This window comes from Chaetodon auriga, chromosome 12 (assembly GCF_051107435.1).
Source record: "Chaetodon auriga isolate fChaAug3 chromosome 12, fChaAug3.hap1, whole genome shotgun sequence".
Taxonomy (NCBI): domain Eukaryota; kingdom Metazoa; phylum Chordata; class Actinopteri; order Chaetodontiformes; family Chaetodontidae; genus Chaetodon; species Chaetodon auriga.
In genome coordinates this window covers 11,866,021-11,882,740 of record NC_135085.1, presented here as the reverse complement: position 1 = coordinate 11,882,740, position 16,720 = coordinate 11,866,021, and the positions used below count along the sequence as shown (strand labels likewise).

At 43.2% G+C, this 16,720-nt stretch overlaps 1 protein-coding gene across 1 annotated transcript; it reads right to left on the bottom strand.

Moving 5' to 3' along the window:
- Positions 1-173: 173 nt before the first annotated feature.
- LOC143329095 (nuclear receptor ROR-beta-like) lies at positions 174-16,023 on the bottom strand. The gene is made up of 10 exons (XM_076744808.1): positions 15,553-16,023; positions 7,622-7,707; positions 7,360-7,501; positions 6,231-6,758; positions 4,998-5,119; positions 4,623-4,755; positions 4,297-4,404; positions 3,583-3,693; positions 2,856-2,968; positions 174-2,763 (listed from the first exon to the last, which is right to left on the bottom strand). Exons 1-10 carry the CDS (start codon positions 15,557-15,559, stop codon positions 2,602-2,604), a joined length of 1,512 nt encoding a protein of 503 aa, XP_076600923.1. The 5' UTR covers positions 15,560-16,023; the 3' UTR covers positions 174-2,601.
- Between the last annotated feature and the right edge of the window lie 697 nt (positions 16,024-16,720).

The window sequence follows — 16,720 nt, the reverse complement described above, 5'->3', positions numbered from 1 at the left end:
GCACAAGTTTTAGTCTGTGATTGAAAACATTAGAGTGGTCATGGTCATTTATATTTGCAGGATTATAATATCAGTGATAGATTGTGACTCATTAGACATCTGATCAGTCAACAAGACCCTTTATACAAAAATATCAATGTGAAAGCCAACTTCAAATAAGACTCAGTGAAACATTTCAAAAGAAAAAGAAACCATTTATTACATTCTTAAAACCACATATAATGTATCCCATTGGACAACAATATATATTGCGCTGTGTGACTCAGTTACTCTTGGACTAGTAATATACCTCTTGTACATTTTGTCATACAGGGAAAGAAAAAGGAGACAAACTATTCTTTTTCGTTTGTACTTTTCCTAATCTTTATTCAGTTAAAAAAAAAAAATAGATCACTGACTTTACAAGACAAAAGTGGAGACACGTAAAGAAAAAGGTGGATAAAAGACTGACAAATAAATGAAAATCACAGCAAAAGAAACATTAAACCCCAATAATGAAATTCATCTTTAACTCTAACTGATTTATTTTTTTTTTTAAATTCCTATGTCACATAAATTTAATGTTACAATATTAGGACAAACAGGAAGGGCTTTGACACTTTGTGAGTAACATTCACAAAAATAGAACTTACGTCCACAGTGATTATGGTTATGGGTCTCATCTTAGGTGCAAAGGTGTGAGGAGCACAAGGCTAAAAGACGACACTGGCAATAAAGGGACAAGAGATCACAGCTAGCTCCCTGAGCGGCAGGCAGCAGGTCCTCAGACTCTGCTCAGAAACTTCACAGCACCCCAAGTAAGACATCATCATCAACATCTCAATGCTATGACAACCTTCAGAATGAGTGTTATTTCTGTACATGACATGTGTAAACAGTTATGAGTGACTTTGTGTGGGAGATATGGAATTTAAAAAACAAAATAATAAAACAGATTAACGGAGAACAATTTTTAGTCTTACTGGCATTGAGGCCCAACTCAGGGGGGCAGCTGATAGCTCTGTCTCGCCTTAGACTAGTGTCCATTGAGAAAGAGGAAAGTTTAAGTGCTTGGTATTCCGACAAGTGCTGGGTTTGGGACTAAAGGAGAGAGGAACAGCAAATGTACAAAATAATACAGTTGCTCCAACCAGCGAGGAGGGTTTATGATACACATTATGGATCAGTGTTGTTCTGGCCAACTGAAACAATATGAGTGAAAGACAATTATACCTCACCTACTGTCCTGACTGCTGGTTAGAAACAGGTGGGGAGAGCCTGTGCATCCCCTCTTATTATACACTTCATGAAGTCATCTTTTGCCTTGATTTTCTTTTCCTTAGTGTCCTCTTGTCTCTTTATGCAGGGGGGAAGGCAGCAACAGCGCAATCTGAAAGCTTTCAGTTTAAATGCAGGACAAAGGCAATGCCATTTCGCCTTTGTTTGGGTACACTGCTTCCCCTGCTGTGTGGCATCGGCAGCAAGAGTCCACCCCATCGCTTGCGTGATGTCTGTGCCTAACCCAGCTGGGTTAGTTTGCCGTCAGGACAAGACAGGGTTGTTGCCGTGGAAACCTGAGAGTACTGTCAAGAGAGGAAATAGTCCACAAAACGATCTGAGTCCAAATATCAGCCTTTGTTGAAGCATCCATCCGTTTCCCCCCTCTCTACATCTTACTGTCCTCTTTTCTCTCCCTTTCTCTCACACATTTTAACTCTCTTCATACACTTATATAGTCATCTATTTACATTCTTATTTAAAATATTTGTTTATAAATGTGTATATAAATTAAAGATAATTTCATCTTGTCCTGTCTCTAAGTGGCATTTACAAGGAAAGGGGTGTGTGGGACTGAGGTTTCTCATTGCATTACAAGAGCCTGCAAAGAGGCAGCACCGAACACTATCTAAATGTGTGTGAGACTGGTTCTCAACTGATTAAGGAGGTCAGCCTAAGCCGTGAGTCACATCGCATCTGTTTGTTTCTTTTTATATCAGAGAATATGACTCATGATCTTGGTCCCTAAGTGATGGTCAGTACAAAGATATTGTCTGTATGAATACGCATGCGTACCATACTGAGATGTGTTAGTATTGAGAGAAATATTGACCGACAACTGTATTAATAGTGAGACCTGTTGACCAACGTGACCTCATTCTAATACTATGAGTCAAACTCTGTCTCAGAGTGGCAGGGTTGTACATTCACTGTTAGGTTCTGGCTTGTGCACTGGTGCTGATCGATGAGGTACATTCATAACTGGTTGGGCGATCCACAGTGGATCTGATGTTCAAAACGTGTTAGAGCTTGGAGCCGTCTCATGCTTAGTGGGCTGCTGTGTTATTTTTATGATGCCCAGTCGCTTGTTGTTAATGCTACAAATATGCAGAGGACCGTGAGCATGTGTGGTCTGTACTGTAAGGTGCTTTTGCCTGCTGGGAAGGTGGAGGACTACTTTGGGATCACGGGAGACGGAGTATTTAAAGTCCGGATTGTCTCTTTAATTGCTGGTTGTTGAGCTTCAACATCTCTGTCCTACTCTGTCTCTCCTTTTGCTTCCCTAACTTTTAATACACTTTCTCCATCTCTCTCGTCTGTCTGTCTGTCTGTCTGTCTGTCTGTCTAGCTGTCGGTGGAGTCCGGCAGAGACATCTCGCTGCCAAACACTTCCCGGTACAGTGGTGGGAAACTGTAGGCGGTCTCTGGGTGGACCAAACGGAAAAACTCGAGTTTGTCAATGTGGAGGTTACAGATTGACTTCATTATGGGCAGCTTGGACACCATCTGCAGGGACAGAGGATATACTAAGGTAAGTTTATGTACGTGTGTCTTTTTGTGAATAAGTCTCTTGAAGAGTTATGAATGCTTGTTTTTACCTTGTCCAGTTTCTCGTCAGAAGCAGCACTCGTATGTAGACTGTGCTGCAGAGCCAGGTAGACTTTCTCCTGGAGTTTCTGAACCTTTTGGCCTTCTGTTAGCCAGGGTCGATCTGTAGCAAAGGAAATATTGACTCCTTAACAAACTGGTTTGTTTCCCCATGAGTAACTTTAAGGCTGTTGAAATCACAGTCCACTCTGTCCAACAGCATACTGTACTCTCTGTCAGCTCTTGACTGACACAATCTGATGCTGACACTGAGTGAAATATTCAAATCCAAGACACTGATTCTTTTATGGCCGTGCCATTCAGTCAAACTGAAATTATTTGAGGTCTCACATATCATTTTTACACTTTTACTCCAAAATTCAACCTGATTTATTTAATGCATTTGGGATCCTTTTAAAGCTGTTTAGCATCTTTTAATCAATCATGTACTAAGTCCTTTCCTTGCAGTTCTAAAACTGGCAATCCAGAAATGTGCTGATGTGGCAAAAAATGAGCAGTTTAATAATGAAAAACCTTGACAATTTAGCTAAATAAGCCACAATAATAAACTGAAAAAATGTATTATGTCAAATGTGTATGTTGAGAGACATCCTACAATCCCTCTTGAATATCAGTGTGGCCTTCCTTACCAGGGACAGAGGAGCACTGAATAGACCACTGAGTGTGCACTTGGAACATGTTGTGTGTGTGAGCGAGAAAGAGGACAAAAAGAATCACCAGGAGATAGAAGGACGGCGGCGCTAAACAGAGCCATCTCTTCATCAGACAGCTGTAGACGGCAGAGTCCTTTTCCCAGGTCAAACACTGCACTGACCAGGTCGTCACACCCTGCATAAACACAGAAAATCAATACACTGATTGTCATAAATAATATCTTAATAGTCATACTTAATTCAACAACTGACCCAGGAGAAACCTGGAATGATTCAGGCCCACGTTTCTCTTACTGGGAAAAATCCTACAGTTAAATGACTGTCATAAGACCGAAGTGTTTTCAAAAATCTATTAAAAACAGCTCACAGAGGACTACTGCTCTATTGACTGATGCAATGTATCTTTTTAAAATGTCACAACTTGGGTAATTTTCCCTTAAACGAGTTTACACTGTTTACTGCTTTGTTTAATGGTGTTTGTTGCCACTTTTTTCCATTAGTGTTGCATGGTTACACAGCTCTGGTGATGCCAAAGAGGCAAGACAGTGCTTCAAAAACTGGAAATCAATATCCAGCGGGAGAGTATCAGTTACTTCTCTTCAAAGCCAGTTCTGGCTTTAAGGAACTGCTGTTGGCAATCTGAAATTACTGTCTTACGGAGTGATTTTAAGAAAAATTACAACTGTCCAGTCGTCTCTATGAGAAACGTAGGAGGGTTTCTCGTGTGACTCTGTTGATTATCTGAATGCTTTAGAGCTCATTCCCATCTGATCCTCACCAAGTCCTTTGAAGAACTGAGCCGGGGCAAACTTTCCATTGAAGAAAATGGTGCTGTTGTTAGCGTTGAAAGCTCGGCACATACGTATCAGCAGGACTTCCAGGCAGCCTAAAAGGGTAGCCACAGACAAAGGCAAAAATATGGAGAGATGGAAATCCACAAAGACACGGATAAAAAGATAAGGAAAAGGTAGAGGTTGGTAGGGTTGGAGACAAAAAGAATCAAAGGACCTAAGGTTAGCAAGGTTCAGTCTCTGTTTACTTTGGAAGAATTAACTCTGTGCATTAAGCCTTTGAGAAGTGAGCATTTCTAGACTGTGCACTGACCTGCTTTCAGCAATATAATCTGATCATTCTGGCACAGGTCCATGAAGCCAGCAATGCGTTTGGCAAACTCCACCACATACTGTATGGCATTGGTGATGTGGTGAGCACACTGCTGCCACATCCACTCAGCTGACTGAAAAAGTGACACAAGAGAGAGGTTGTAAGTCAGCTGACATCACTTCAGCATACACTCGTCTCAGTAGCTGTTCAACACCAGATCACATTTCTGCAAACTAAGCTAATTAAATTATTAATTTCTATTTATATCCGATGATGATACTGAGCTGTTATTCTTATCTAGTATTGTTACATATCAGTGCTATAAATGTATAACAGAATGCTTTACACATGGGGTGGAAAGCGTGCATTCTGTACCTTGTTTTGAAAAGCCCGTGTTTCCTCAGGTGTGTACTGTGCCCAGGTGAATCTCTTCATGTCTTCAGCACTGTACTGACACGTCTCCAAGTGAGACTTAACAATACTCTGAGTGATGCGCTCTGTGAAGACAAAAAAGCAGATGCAAATTAACGTGACTGTCTCTCTCACTCGGGCTGACACAGAGAGAGTGCAGCAGAGTGTAACAGCGGTCTTGTTTACGTATACACAGATCATGGCAGTGTGACCTTGAATAACCAGATGCTTCGCACTACTCTGCTGTTACGTTTGCCACGGATGCCCCCGACGAGACCGAGCACTAATGGCTCATCTACTCATCTTATCTCCGCTGCTGTTAAGATCTTTTCCACCTCCTGCACTTCTAATATCCCCCAGTCACAGTATTTACTCATTGTTTCCTTTAAACGTCCCCAGAGCCCCATTCAAAGCCTCCATGCAGTTTATTGTTGCCAGCAACCATAAAGATGTAAAATCAAATACAAATTTATTCTTCCTCCAAGTCTCTAGAGACACTTCTCTAAAACTTGCCTCTATAAATACCACTACACCAGCATCCCTTTATCTGTCCCTGTTGTTTAGCCTGTTTTCATATTTCTAGTGTCCTGCTTCTTTTAATCTTGTATTTGTGTCCTTGTGTCCATTTTATCCTGTTTTGCTGGTTTTTCTACCTGCCGTGAATCATTTTGGTTACTGACCTTGTCCTTCATCTCTGTTTTTCTATTGAATTATTTTGCTCTTTTTTCATTGAGTTGTATTTCAATCATTATTCAACCCTAATGATTTACTATAAATTCTAAAATGAAAACAAATGACGGCCAGCAGAAGAATGACCACAGCACTTACTGTGCTATATTTTTATAGCAACAATACAACACCATCATGAACAGAAAAACAGCAATTAATTATTGATGTATGATGGATTCTGCTTTGCATCGTTGTCTTAATGTAAGCTGCCCTTATTGAAATTCAACACTTACAGCACATATTTCACAAGAAATGAATTATGCTGCCTGACAGTTGAAAGAAGTGATGAATTTGTAGCATGAAATGAATATGAAAAACAGGAGCAGGTCAACAACATATAAAAAAGGAACAATTCTTATTTCTCTTATAATATCCTGCCTCAAGTAAAGTTCTGTCCTCTCTTCACTTTCGTAAAAAAGAAATATAAGAAATTGTCTCTTTTTTTTTTTTTTTATCGCCAGCACTCACCGAGGTCTGTTATTGAGCAGTCATCAGGCAGATGGTCCAGCAGTGTGTGCGTGTGTCCCAGCAGCGGATGTGTGTGAGAGTGTGTATGCAGGAGCTGGATGCCGTTGCTGTCTGCCCCGTCCAGCATAGTCTGCTGTGGGGAATTCTGATTGGACAAGGATGAGGAAGAGGAAGAAGAGGACGACGAGTTGGAGGTGTTCCCTGTGCTGGCCCCTCCGCCAAGCAGCTCCAGGCTGCAGTACTCGCTCGCCTCCTCGGGGGTCAGCGGCAGGTCAAACAGGTCAGGCAGCGCTGCGATGTCATCCAGGTCGCTGAGGGTCGAGCTGGAGCCCCCAGTGCTGTAGGACCGGCTCAGAGCCTCTTCACCGTCCTCCCTGCCACCACCACAGACGCTTTCTTCCTTGGGTAAGGACAGGGTGGTAGAACCCCCGCCTCCGGAGCCCACGCACTCCTGGGACTTTTGGTGTTTTTGCACCTCAGCGTAGAGGCTGTCACGCTGCTTCTTTGACATGCGACCAAATTTGACCGCTGCGGAGAGAAAACACTTTTCATTATAGTGACCATAATGATTCACAGTATCTTACAAGTGACTAGAAATACCTGAAGTGAATATTTTTGCCAATAAATTCAATATTTCATTCATGCTTTTCTCCTCAGTGCAGAGATATTTAGAGAAGCATAATCAATTTCACAGCTGTTACCTCAAGTGAATTGTACGACATTTATGGCTCAGATGGATTACTTCTGTCACCTACACAAGTACTGTACAGTATGTTCCAGTCCCTATATCCAGTTTACATGATGACAGCTTGTCACCTCTTCAGTCTGTATAATGTATTTGTCTTCTGTCTGCAACCTTCAAAAGGGCAACAAGTGGCGAGCCCTCTTACGAACACGTTACATGAAATGTTACAACTGACGGCTTCAAATTCTCCTGATATCAGCTTGAACGCTAAAGGAACCCACAAGGGGATTCACCGCAGTAACACTTCTACTGAACTTCCCCCGTGCAACTGAAAGTGTTAGTTTAACAGAAGTCAGTTGTGGTATTTTTCTGGGTTTACAGCTGAATTTCATGGTTAAAGCTAGTGTGTAAAGAGAGTACAGCGCTTTGTCTGTGCCTGTTTACCATCTCTGCTCATGCCCAGAGCCAGACACTTCTGTAGGCGGCAATGCTGGCAGCGATTGCGGTTAGTTCGGTCGATCAGACAGTTCCTCTGGCGGGAACAAGAGTACATGGCATTGTTCTGCTGGCTGCGACGGAAGAAACCCTAGAAACACAAACACACACATACAGACACCGTAAAAGACATGCACATTTGAGATAAACCTGGATGGCTGAACTAAATTTTGGTAGGTCTGGTTTTACTCTGTGTCTGTTTCCTCCTCACCTTGCAGCCTTCGCAGGTGATGACTCCATAGTGGATTCCTGAGGACTTGTCCCCGCAGATCTTACAGGGGATGACCTCGATCTGAGCTGCAGGACCAAAGATAACATCGACGAGAGAGGTCAGAATACTGCGTCTGTATGAAACTGCCTCCAATTTATATAAGAAGTGAACTTGAGATCTGCTTGCTGAAGCGCAGCAGTCAGATGTTTGGCTTGTTTGACACTATTGAGTCACACTGTGGACTGTTGCCAAAAACATTAAATATCCAGTAAGTAACAATGATACATCCTTTCAAACATAACACTCAGTTACAGTTTCAGTTACACAACAGAAGCCTATATCTGACTTACATCCAGCACCAGTCAGCGTAAAATGCTGTTTTACACTGACTGAAAACAAAGAAACAAAGACTTTTTCCAGGACTTTGTAAATGATGTTCCTTATGACTATTTCAGAGACGTCCGAGCTCTGTACAGCACTACATCTGTTGATGATCTTCTAATCTTAACTTGACTGTGACTGGCCTTGCTCTTATCTCACTTTTTTTTTTTTTTTTTTACATGACTTGTTTGAAAGGGCCTCTTCCTCTTTGGCTCCTGTCTCTTCTGGTGTCACCCAGTAGGCAGTTATGTGTCTCCATTTATTTGCATCCCTTTGGGCATCATTTCAATAAACATTTTTTTCTCTCTCTCTCTCTTTTGCTGGCCATTTATGTTGTGTTATCATGTTTTTTCCTGCCATAAGCCTTGGCCAAAATGAGGTCCTTTGTATCTTCCGTGGGCCTTGAAAAGGTCACCCATGCTTTTATCTTGTCAGACTGCTGTAACGCTGAGCTCTATTAGAAGGCCGTCTCCTGCCTCCAGCTGATACAAAATGCAGCTGCGATGCTTTTAACAATTTCTATTTCAGTGAGGTGTTACATTACACCTATCCTGAGTTTCAGATTTTAATTAAAGACTTTACTGACAAACTCTTAGTTTAAACACAGTTAACGTCCGAGTGCAGTCTGTCATCCTGAGCTCATCTGGTTAAAGAGTGACCATGTCTTTGAACCTCCTGATCTGTATGTCCTGTGCTCTTACTGTCATGTTTCATCTTCTATTGATGTTATATTCAAATCTTTAATGATTCTTTATGACCTCTGCACTTTCCTTTGTTTTGTAAAACACCTGATTAATTGAAAAGCACTCTATAAATCATATTCTATCATTATTATTAGGAAATTCTTAACATGTTTTTGAAACTGAAACAGAAAAAACCCCTTCACTTTGTCCCAAAGTGTAGTAATCATAGATAAAATCACATTATCACAATGGGCCCAACGAGAGAGACACAGTGACACTGTCCCACATTAAGAACACACTGTACAAGCAGATAACTTGCCATGAGCTGTTTGTCTGCACCCTGCATGTGGCCTCCATGAAGGAACAGAGTACACAAACAGATAGGGAATCACATGACAGATGCACATATGACACATGCACAAAGACTCCTTCTTTCTTGACTAACGAGAAAAACAACAGTAGCTACTGTATAACATTAGACAGTTGTTGCTCAGCTATGCTGTCTGTACAATCTTGGACTCATTGACAAAATCCCTTTTGTACCACGGTGTATGGAAAACCACTGGGTGATTGAGGAGGAATTGTTGCACTCTTAGGTACTGGAAAACACAACTTTCCACTTCTTTCCCCCCTTAATGACACAGTCGGCTGTCTCTAAAACAGTTGACTAAAATACTCCAACTGATCAGGGCAGCTGCAGGCATGCAATGGAAAAATATCTCCCTCCTCCTACTCCCTCCCTCCTTTCCTCTCTTTCTCTCAGGTTCCCCTCCACCCCTCCCTAATCTCTCAGTTATATAACTCTCGTCTGTGAGCATTCCTCACAACACTCATTCAGCAGGCTCACTCTAGCAACACTAACACCCCGCCCTCCTCAGACTCCCTCTTTCCCACTGGCTGAGTGGCATTCGCAGCCTCCTTGGTATTGGCTGAGCCATGTGTCACTCCGGCGCTGTAGCCTGTCAGCCCATGTGGACATTCTGTCCTACTGACACACTTTCCCACTGCAGGGGGAGAGGGAGGAGGGAGGCAGGCGCGATCCCGACTCTCCGCAGACCAGTTTTAAGGTGGAACTGAACAATGCTCAGACTTCCCCATGAAACATTTCCCTGTAGGCTCGTCGCCTGCGTCAGAAAACTGGCTATGTTACATAACGGCAAAATTAACTGAGGGAGGCAGTGAGCCTGAAACAAATGCACTTACCAGTTCATTTAACACCCAACACAGATCCTCACTGATTTCCCAAGAGTCTATTTCTGCATGGACTGGATTTCTATGTCATAATCAAACTCTGTGCTGTTTTATTAATGTGAAACCACACTTGATTTGACTGCGGTAGCCCGTACTGTACCTGGCTCCAGTCCACTCACAGCAGACAAACTCTGAACTTGAATGTCAGCTATTCAGCACCCACCCCTCTCCGCGGCGTTTGACATTGAGCTTCTGCTTCAGCCCGTTCTATTCTTGTCTTGTGCTGAGAGCCAGAATTACACAGATGCCCAGCCACCCACCACTGTTGCTACAACCACTCACATATATGCTTCCTCACTCCTCTTCTCTGACTCTCTGCAGATATCCAGGCACAACCCAGACACAGCAAAATGTCCATCTCCTTAACGTTCCCCTGTTTCATGTGACTGTTTTGTGGTGAGTCAAAAATTACCAAACCGATTAGCTACACACAAAACATTTCTAAGTACAGAATTAACAGGGATGTCTGGAGACTTACCAAACCAATCTTATCCATTATTTTCTTGCTTAATCGAGCTGACATATCCACAAGCCAACAGTATTCTGTGTGCTGTCATATTAGCATTAAAAAAACACCATATGAGAAGCTGCAACCAGTGCATCTTTTGCATTTTTGCTTCAAAAGTGACTTGAAGACAAAAAACAAAATGCTACTGAGTAAAACCACACACTGAAAATAAGCTTACTTAACACACATGACACATTGAACTGCTACACAGCAGCTGCCACGCTAATGTTAAAGCAACATTTACAATACCCTGAATATCACTGCTGACCTGTGTTAAATCACCAGTCTAAAGCATCTGACCTTTACCTCTCCAGAGAGAACCAGAATTCCAAGAAGATCAATACCAATCGTGCGTTTTGCTAACATGATGCATGAAGGCTGCATGCAGTGCTTTACGTTTCTCATGCACCAACACATGAACTAAGCCATGAAAACAAAATGTAATAAATGAGGTGAAATTGTGCAAAAAGGCAAACAAAGTGTTAGTGTTGAGCAGTAGGACGGCCGCTTTGTGTGGCACACCCAAGCCTTTTCACAGAATAAACTGAGAACAGTTTAACAGTTCAGCTACAAACACGTTGGCCCCAGTGTTTATCAGCCAGCTAAATGTGTAACCGTGTTATCTCTACAAAAGGCTAATTCAGTAAGGGTGTGGTAGAGAGAGGTTGAGAAAAATCACTGGCTTTGTGCTTCCAGTGGTTCACTTCTTGGTAACTAATGTGGAACAAACAGCTGATAATTCTCCAACAGAAGCCCCCGGTTCCTGAGTCAAGGAGTCAGTATGTCAGTGTGACAAAGAAAAAAAGAGGAATTCTAATCCTCCACATGTTCACCACCACATACAGACGGATGGCAAATTGAAGGTAAATCTAACATTAAATGTCTTAATAGCGTGCTGGGCCACCATGTGCTGCCAGAGCAAGAGTGTAAAAGTCTCTGGAGCTCTTCTGGAGGGACGAACACCATTCTTTCAAAAGCTAATCGCTCCTTTGGTGTTTTGATGATGATGGTGGAGAGCACTGTCTAACACGTCGGTCCAAAATCTCCCACAGGTGTTCAGCTGGGTTGAGATCCGGTGACTGACGAGGATCGAATGTATGATTCACATCATTTTCCGACTCATCGAACCAGTCAGTGACCCCTCGGGCCCTATGGATGGAGGCATTGTCATCCTGGAAGAATCCAACTCCCATCAGGATAAAGATGATCATCCAGAACAACTTTGATTTGATTTGCAGTGATCCTTTCTGTCTAAGGGGACGAGTGGACCCAAACCATGACAGCAAAATGCCCCAACAACATAACAGAGCCACCGGAGCACCTCACTTTAGTGGTCAGGCATTCAGGCCTGTACCGTTCTCTTGGTGTACGTCACACATGCACTCGCCCACTGACAATAAGGATGACTCATCTGACCGGATCCCCTCTTTCCACATCTCTATACCCCAGTGCCGATGGCTCTTAAATGTGAGTTCTCTCTTGTCAGCTGTTCACTGGCAGCCTGAGCACGTCCTGCATTGACGTTCTCAGTCACCTGGAGAAGAGCTGCTCACATATCACACTAAGACAGGAGCATCAAATGTGCACTGTTGATCACAATTTAAGAATGGATGTCTTTCCCACAGATTTAGATGCAGATGTCACATTAGTCACTGTTCCTGTTGAAACACCAGCCAGTTGAGCAGTCTCTGAGACAGAAGCTCCTGCCATCCATCCCCAACAATGGACCCTCTTTGAGATTCACTCAGATCTTCTCCTCTTGCCATCTTGGAACAAAATCAGAATCAACTGGTCTTGCTCGCCATTTTTTTTTACTTGCCACAGATCATAAAAGGATGTTAATTTCTCTTTCTCTAACACACAGTATGCAATTTTTGCCACTAGGGGTCTCTGAATCAGAGCAGTGGCAGAAGATGTTGTTTGATGATGTCGTGATGTAGCGGGGATCATGGGAGTTGTTGTCTTCATTATTAAACAACCGTCATTGTTGATGAAAGTCTACTGATGTGACACAGGCAGAAATCTTCATGGACGAGCTAACATATTAAAGATTTATTCATGTTACGTTTAGTCACCTTTGCCGACTTCCTCACCCTCTGATGAATCATCTGCTGTTTCCCTGCAGGTTGTAGGGACATGGGGACCATTACCTTGAATAAAATTAGTGACTTCTCTGGCTTTGAACATTGTTGGAAGCATTTGGGACCATGTAAGTACACAACACCAAAAAATAAATCATAAGTCTAGTCAATTTATGAGATTTTACTGCAGGAATTTTACACATTATACCTTTAACTGCACCGTGCAGAACACCCGTGAGGAAGCATCTGCATTCGTTTTGCTTCTCCACTCATTAATTCATGTTTTTTCTTCAACTTGCAAACCGACTGTGCACGCAAACACGCACACGTACACACACATCCCTTCTCAGTTTTATAATTACAACCTCTGTTTATTCAAGCACAGGTTGTTCGTCTTTTCTTACTATGCAAATCACAACATTATGCACACACTGCCCAACGCCCTTGAGCGAAAAGTCGATACAAAGCTCAATGGAAGCTGGTGATTCTCACAATGACCTCTTCATGAGAATGATTGACAGAATGGGAAAACACACAGTAGAAGGTGTGGGCCTTGTGCTTGAGCTCTATTCATATTGGCAGAAAGCTGAAGCACTGTGTCATGCTTCACACAGCTGGGTGTAGGCTTACAGTGCAGCACAGAGCTGTATCACAACAATCCACTGTGGTCCTCCTTGCCGCATCTTCCTCTTTTGAAATCATGTTTGAGTACAGAAGGGCTTTCCACATTGTTCTGTTACCCTAAGATGAGGAGCTTGTAAAGCCTCAAGGCCTGCAGAGGTAAACCCAGGGAGAGCAGATACATTCTCAGATATGAAAACAAAACCCTGTTTGTTCTCACACCTTCTGCCTGAATCCATGAAGGTAACTGTCTTACTGATTGCACTTGAACCCTTGGAGCAAGCAGCCTCATTCTCTAGCACACAGCTCTCATAAAATATTAGTATTTTACTCTCTCAGGATGACACTACTTGAAAAACAGAACAGATGAGACTCAACTCAAAATACATATACACAATCTGGCTGTCAGGCTGCCAGCGCATTCAAATCAAGGGGCCGTGTTTTCAAAGATGCAAATTCCTGCTGGAGGCCTTGTTGAGGCCCACAGAGAGGGGATTATGACAGAGCTAAGAATTCCACAGGCCTCTTCTAGCAGGTGTCAGTGTGTGACATGCAGCTTATGAGTCTCTCACTATGTCTGTATACTAATACATTGTGCTGAAGTGCAGCCTGCTCTCCAGTACAGTAAAGCAGAGGAAGTGTCAGAGGTCCAGACATCGCAACATGCCCTCTAAAGGTCTGTCAGTGTGCCAAAGCTGTTGCAATGACTCAACAATTTGGAGTAAAGTGACTGTGATTGCAGATATGTGTTCAAAGTGGGATAAAATTGCTGACACGCTTTTCTAGCGAGGAAGCCACAGACCTGACTGACTAACCTACATTTTCAGTGCTACGAGCTAAGAATGGGTAGTGGTTTGTTTACATTTGGACATCCTGCCAGAAATGGAACCTCCCTCCACCAGAGGCCCCCTCTGCGCCTCCTTCCCTCCCTCCCTCCCTCCCCCCTTCTCAGTGCAAAAATTCATCATCTTTCCTCCCCTGCTGAAAAAACAAAACTGCTTGCAGCTTATCTCCTGAGCTGCACATCAAAAGACTGTAACATTGGCAATGCTCAGGGCCAAAAGCCCAGACATGCAACAGCAGAACAGAACCAAACATGAGTCATCGTTAAGACAAGGAGGATTTGAATTATGGTCTGCATGAAGGTGAGTTTTAGTTATAATTTTGAGAGGTCATAGTACGTTGTGAGTGTGAGATGTGCACAGCAAGAAATGTATTTCCAGTATGCAAAAAAAAAAATACATGAACATGATCAACATGTTGTTAATTAACATTTGTTTTTAATTATGAGCCTATTTCAAATAAACATATTTCAATGTTTCGGATAAAACAGACGCCCATGTTTGCTGTAAACAGCCTTCCTTCTTCATAACAATTACGTGCTGCCTTCATGGCCCAAAGTCAAGCACAGCCTGTGTTATGGAGCGACACACTGAAAGCCTACCGTCACTGCGCGCCTGTAACCGCACATGGCGCTGCACGGCCGACGGCACGGCGCTTCCCACAGCCGCCCCACCTCCCTCCGCTGCGTATGCTGTATAATGTTGGGTGACATAACTAGGTCAGTGGAACAGCCAGGTCCCTCTCCCTCTATACGCTCACACTGTCGGCCATGCTGGCACAGCCATCACATCACAACAACATCACAACTACGCCAGTGCTGCTCAGATTCAGTTTATGCACGAAAAGTTCTTCCGTTGACTTTGAACGAATCATCAGGGCAGTTTTATTTTTTGAAAAACTAAGAAATCCACAAAATCAGATAACTATTCCCCAATAAATCTCTGAAAATAACTTTATGCTCTCGCTACTCTTTTAAGCGAATGTGTGGCAAAATGTCCAATCTTTACGTTTGTAATTCACCTGATCCGACACCTCATCATCTACATTACATAATACTAGTTTTGGTTAACAACAACCTCCTCTCACGCCCCTCCCTCTCCTCATTGCATAACTCTAACATGGGTCCCCAGATAAAATTTACAGAAGGACTCCCAGGTCAAATGGGCTGGGTATCGCATTTCTTCAGAAACAGACAGATTTGGCACCGCCATGAATCACACAGCAAAACCATGCATGTGCAGCCAAAGTCTGATTTCACCATAAACAGACCCGAGAGATCACAGGACAAACAAACAAATGACAATGCGGTTGAGTCAATCCTCATCACTGAACAGCATATTTACAGCACAAACTACATGCTGAACTTCGCCATGGGGCGTGCAGCCTCGGCTCCGTGCACAGATAATCCAGTCATGAGGGATTAGTGCGCACTGGGAGGAAAACAGGCGCACTTCAAGTCCCCCGTGCGCACACATGTGGCCCCGCCAGCCCGCACGAAACCCCCCGACAGTGCGACCCCAAGTTCAAAACTAAACGTGCACAGATTCATTGTGACATACGTACCTCTCATGGCGATGTGTTGTTTTTCTGGGCTAGACGACGAAAACTCGGCTACATGTGGTTCACGTAGGGTGACAGGATAGCGGAGAATAAAGCGCTGGAGCCAGACTGAGCTGGCTCTGTAAATATTAACTTCGTCCCGTCTGCAGACAGCTCGCGTGAAGCACGAGCAAGGAAAAAAAAACTAACCGAAACTCCTGTCCTCTATCGCTCAGTCAAGTCCGAGCGAAATAAAAGAGTGAAGAAAGTCGCTTTGGATCGCATCCTAACAGCCTCGGCGAATGGATTTCACTCAACTTTCTTTCTTTTTTTTTTAACCGAATAGTCCCACGGTGGACGAGAGGTGTCCGGTTCCCCCCCTCTGCGCTCTGACTCTCCGCTGGCTTTCCTCTCAGTCTACCCTGCTAACCTACTTTCTCCAAGCGTGGACTCTCACATGATCTCACTGCCGACAACTCCTCTCGCAGCAGTCGCGGGGGCGCGCAGACGGGAGCGAGTTTAAGGTGGCTGAGCAAATGATTGACTACAGCGCTCGATTCTTACTCTCAGCGGCGTACAGACAAATAAAGATTATGACTTCCAGAAGATAATAAAGGAAGGTAATTAGAGCCAGTCAGTTCTGCTTTAAAACAAACATTAATGCAATGCGGTTCCCCCCCTCTTCCCAAACTTCATATAAATTACACCAGTTACTGTAACATGAGTGAGATTCGTCTACAGAGACAGCGTCAGGCCCTGTTGCTTACTGTATTTGCATTCAATGGTGTTGACCTGCGTGACTTTATGTAAACATTTGGCTTCCAACAATGAAAGCCTGGAAATAGTCCATCTTGCAGAAATCTTGAGAAACAGCAGCTGATAACTGATTAAGCAACTTTCTCTAAGTAAAAATACTCCAAATTCACCAGTTCAAGCTTCTCAGACGTTGGTTGATGTCACCTTGAATGACAGTAATAAATAATGATAGTCATGTTTTGGACTGTTTGTCAGACAAAACAAGAGATGAGGAAGAAACTGATAGAATAATCAATAATAATAATAAAAAAAAAAGTAACTGTGAGCTACAGAATCCCCAACACCTCCACCTGCTCAGTGCCACCCAGTGTTTGACTGTACCTGCCACCCTTAACAGTGCTTGTGATATTTATGAGCTTTCTCCAAAGAAGTGACA

What these genes read in the sequence shown, in the direction of transcription:
- LOC143329095 (XM_076744808.1), bottom strand. An exon ending in CGCCGTCCTTCTATCTCCTG is followed by an intron (nt 2,969 to 3,582) that starts GTGATTCTTTTT and finishes CCTTTGCTACAG; the next exon opens with ATCGACCCTGGCTAACAGAA. An exon ending in CTGACGAGAAACTGGACAAG is followed by an intron (nt 2,764 to 2,855) that starts GTAAAAACAAGC and finishes CTGTCCCTGCAG; the next exon opens with ATGGTGTCCAAGCTGCCCAT.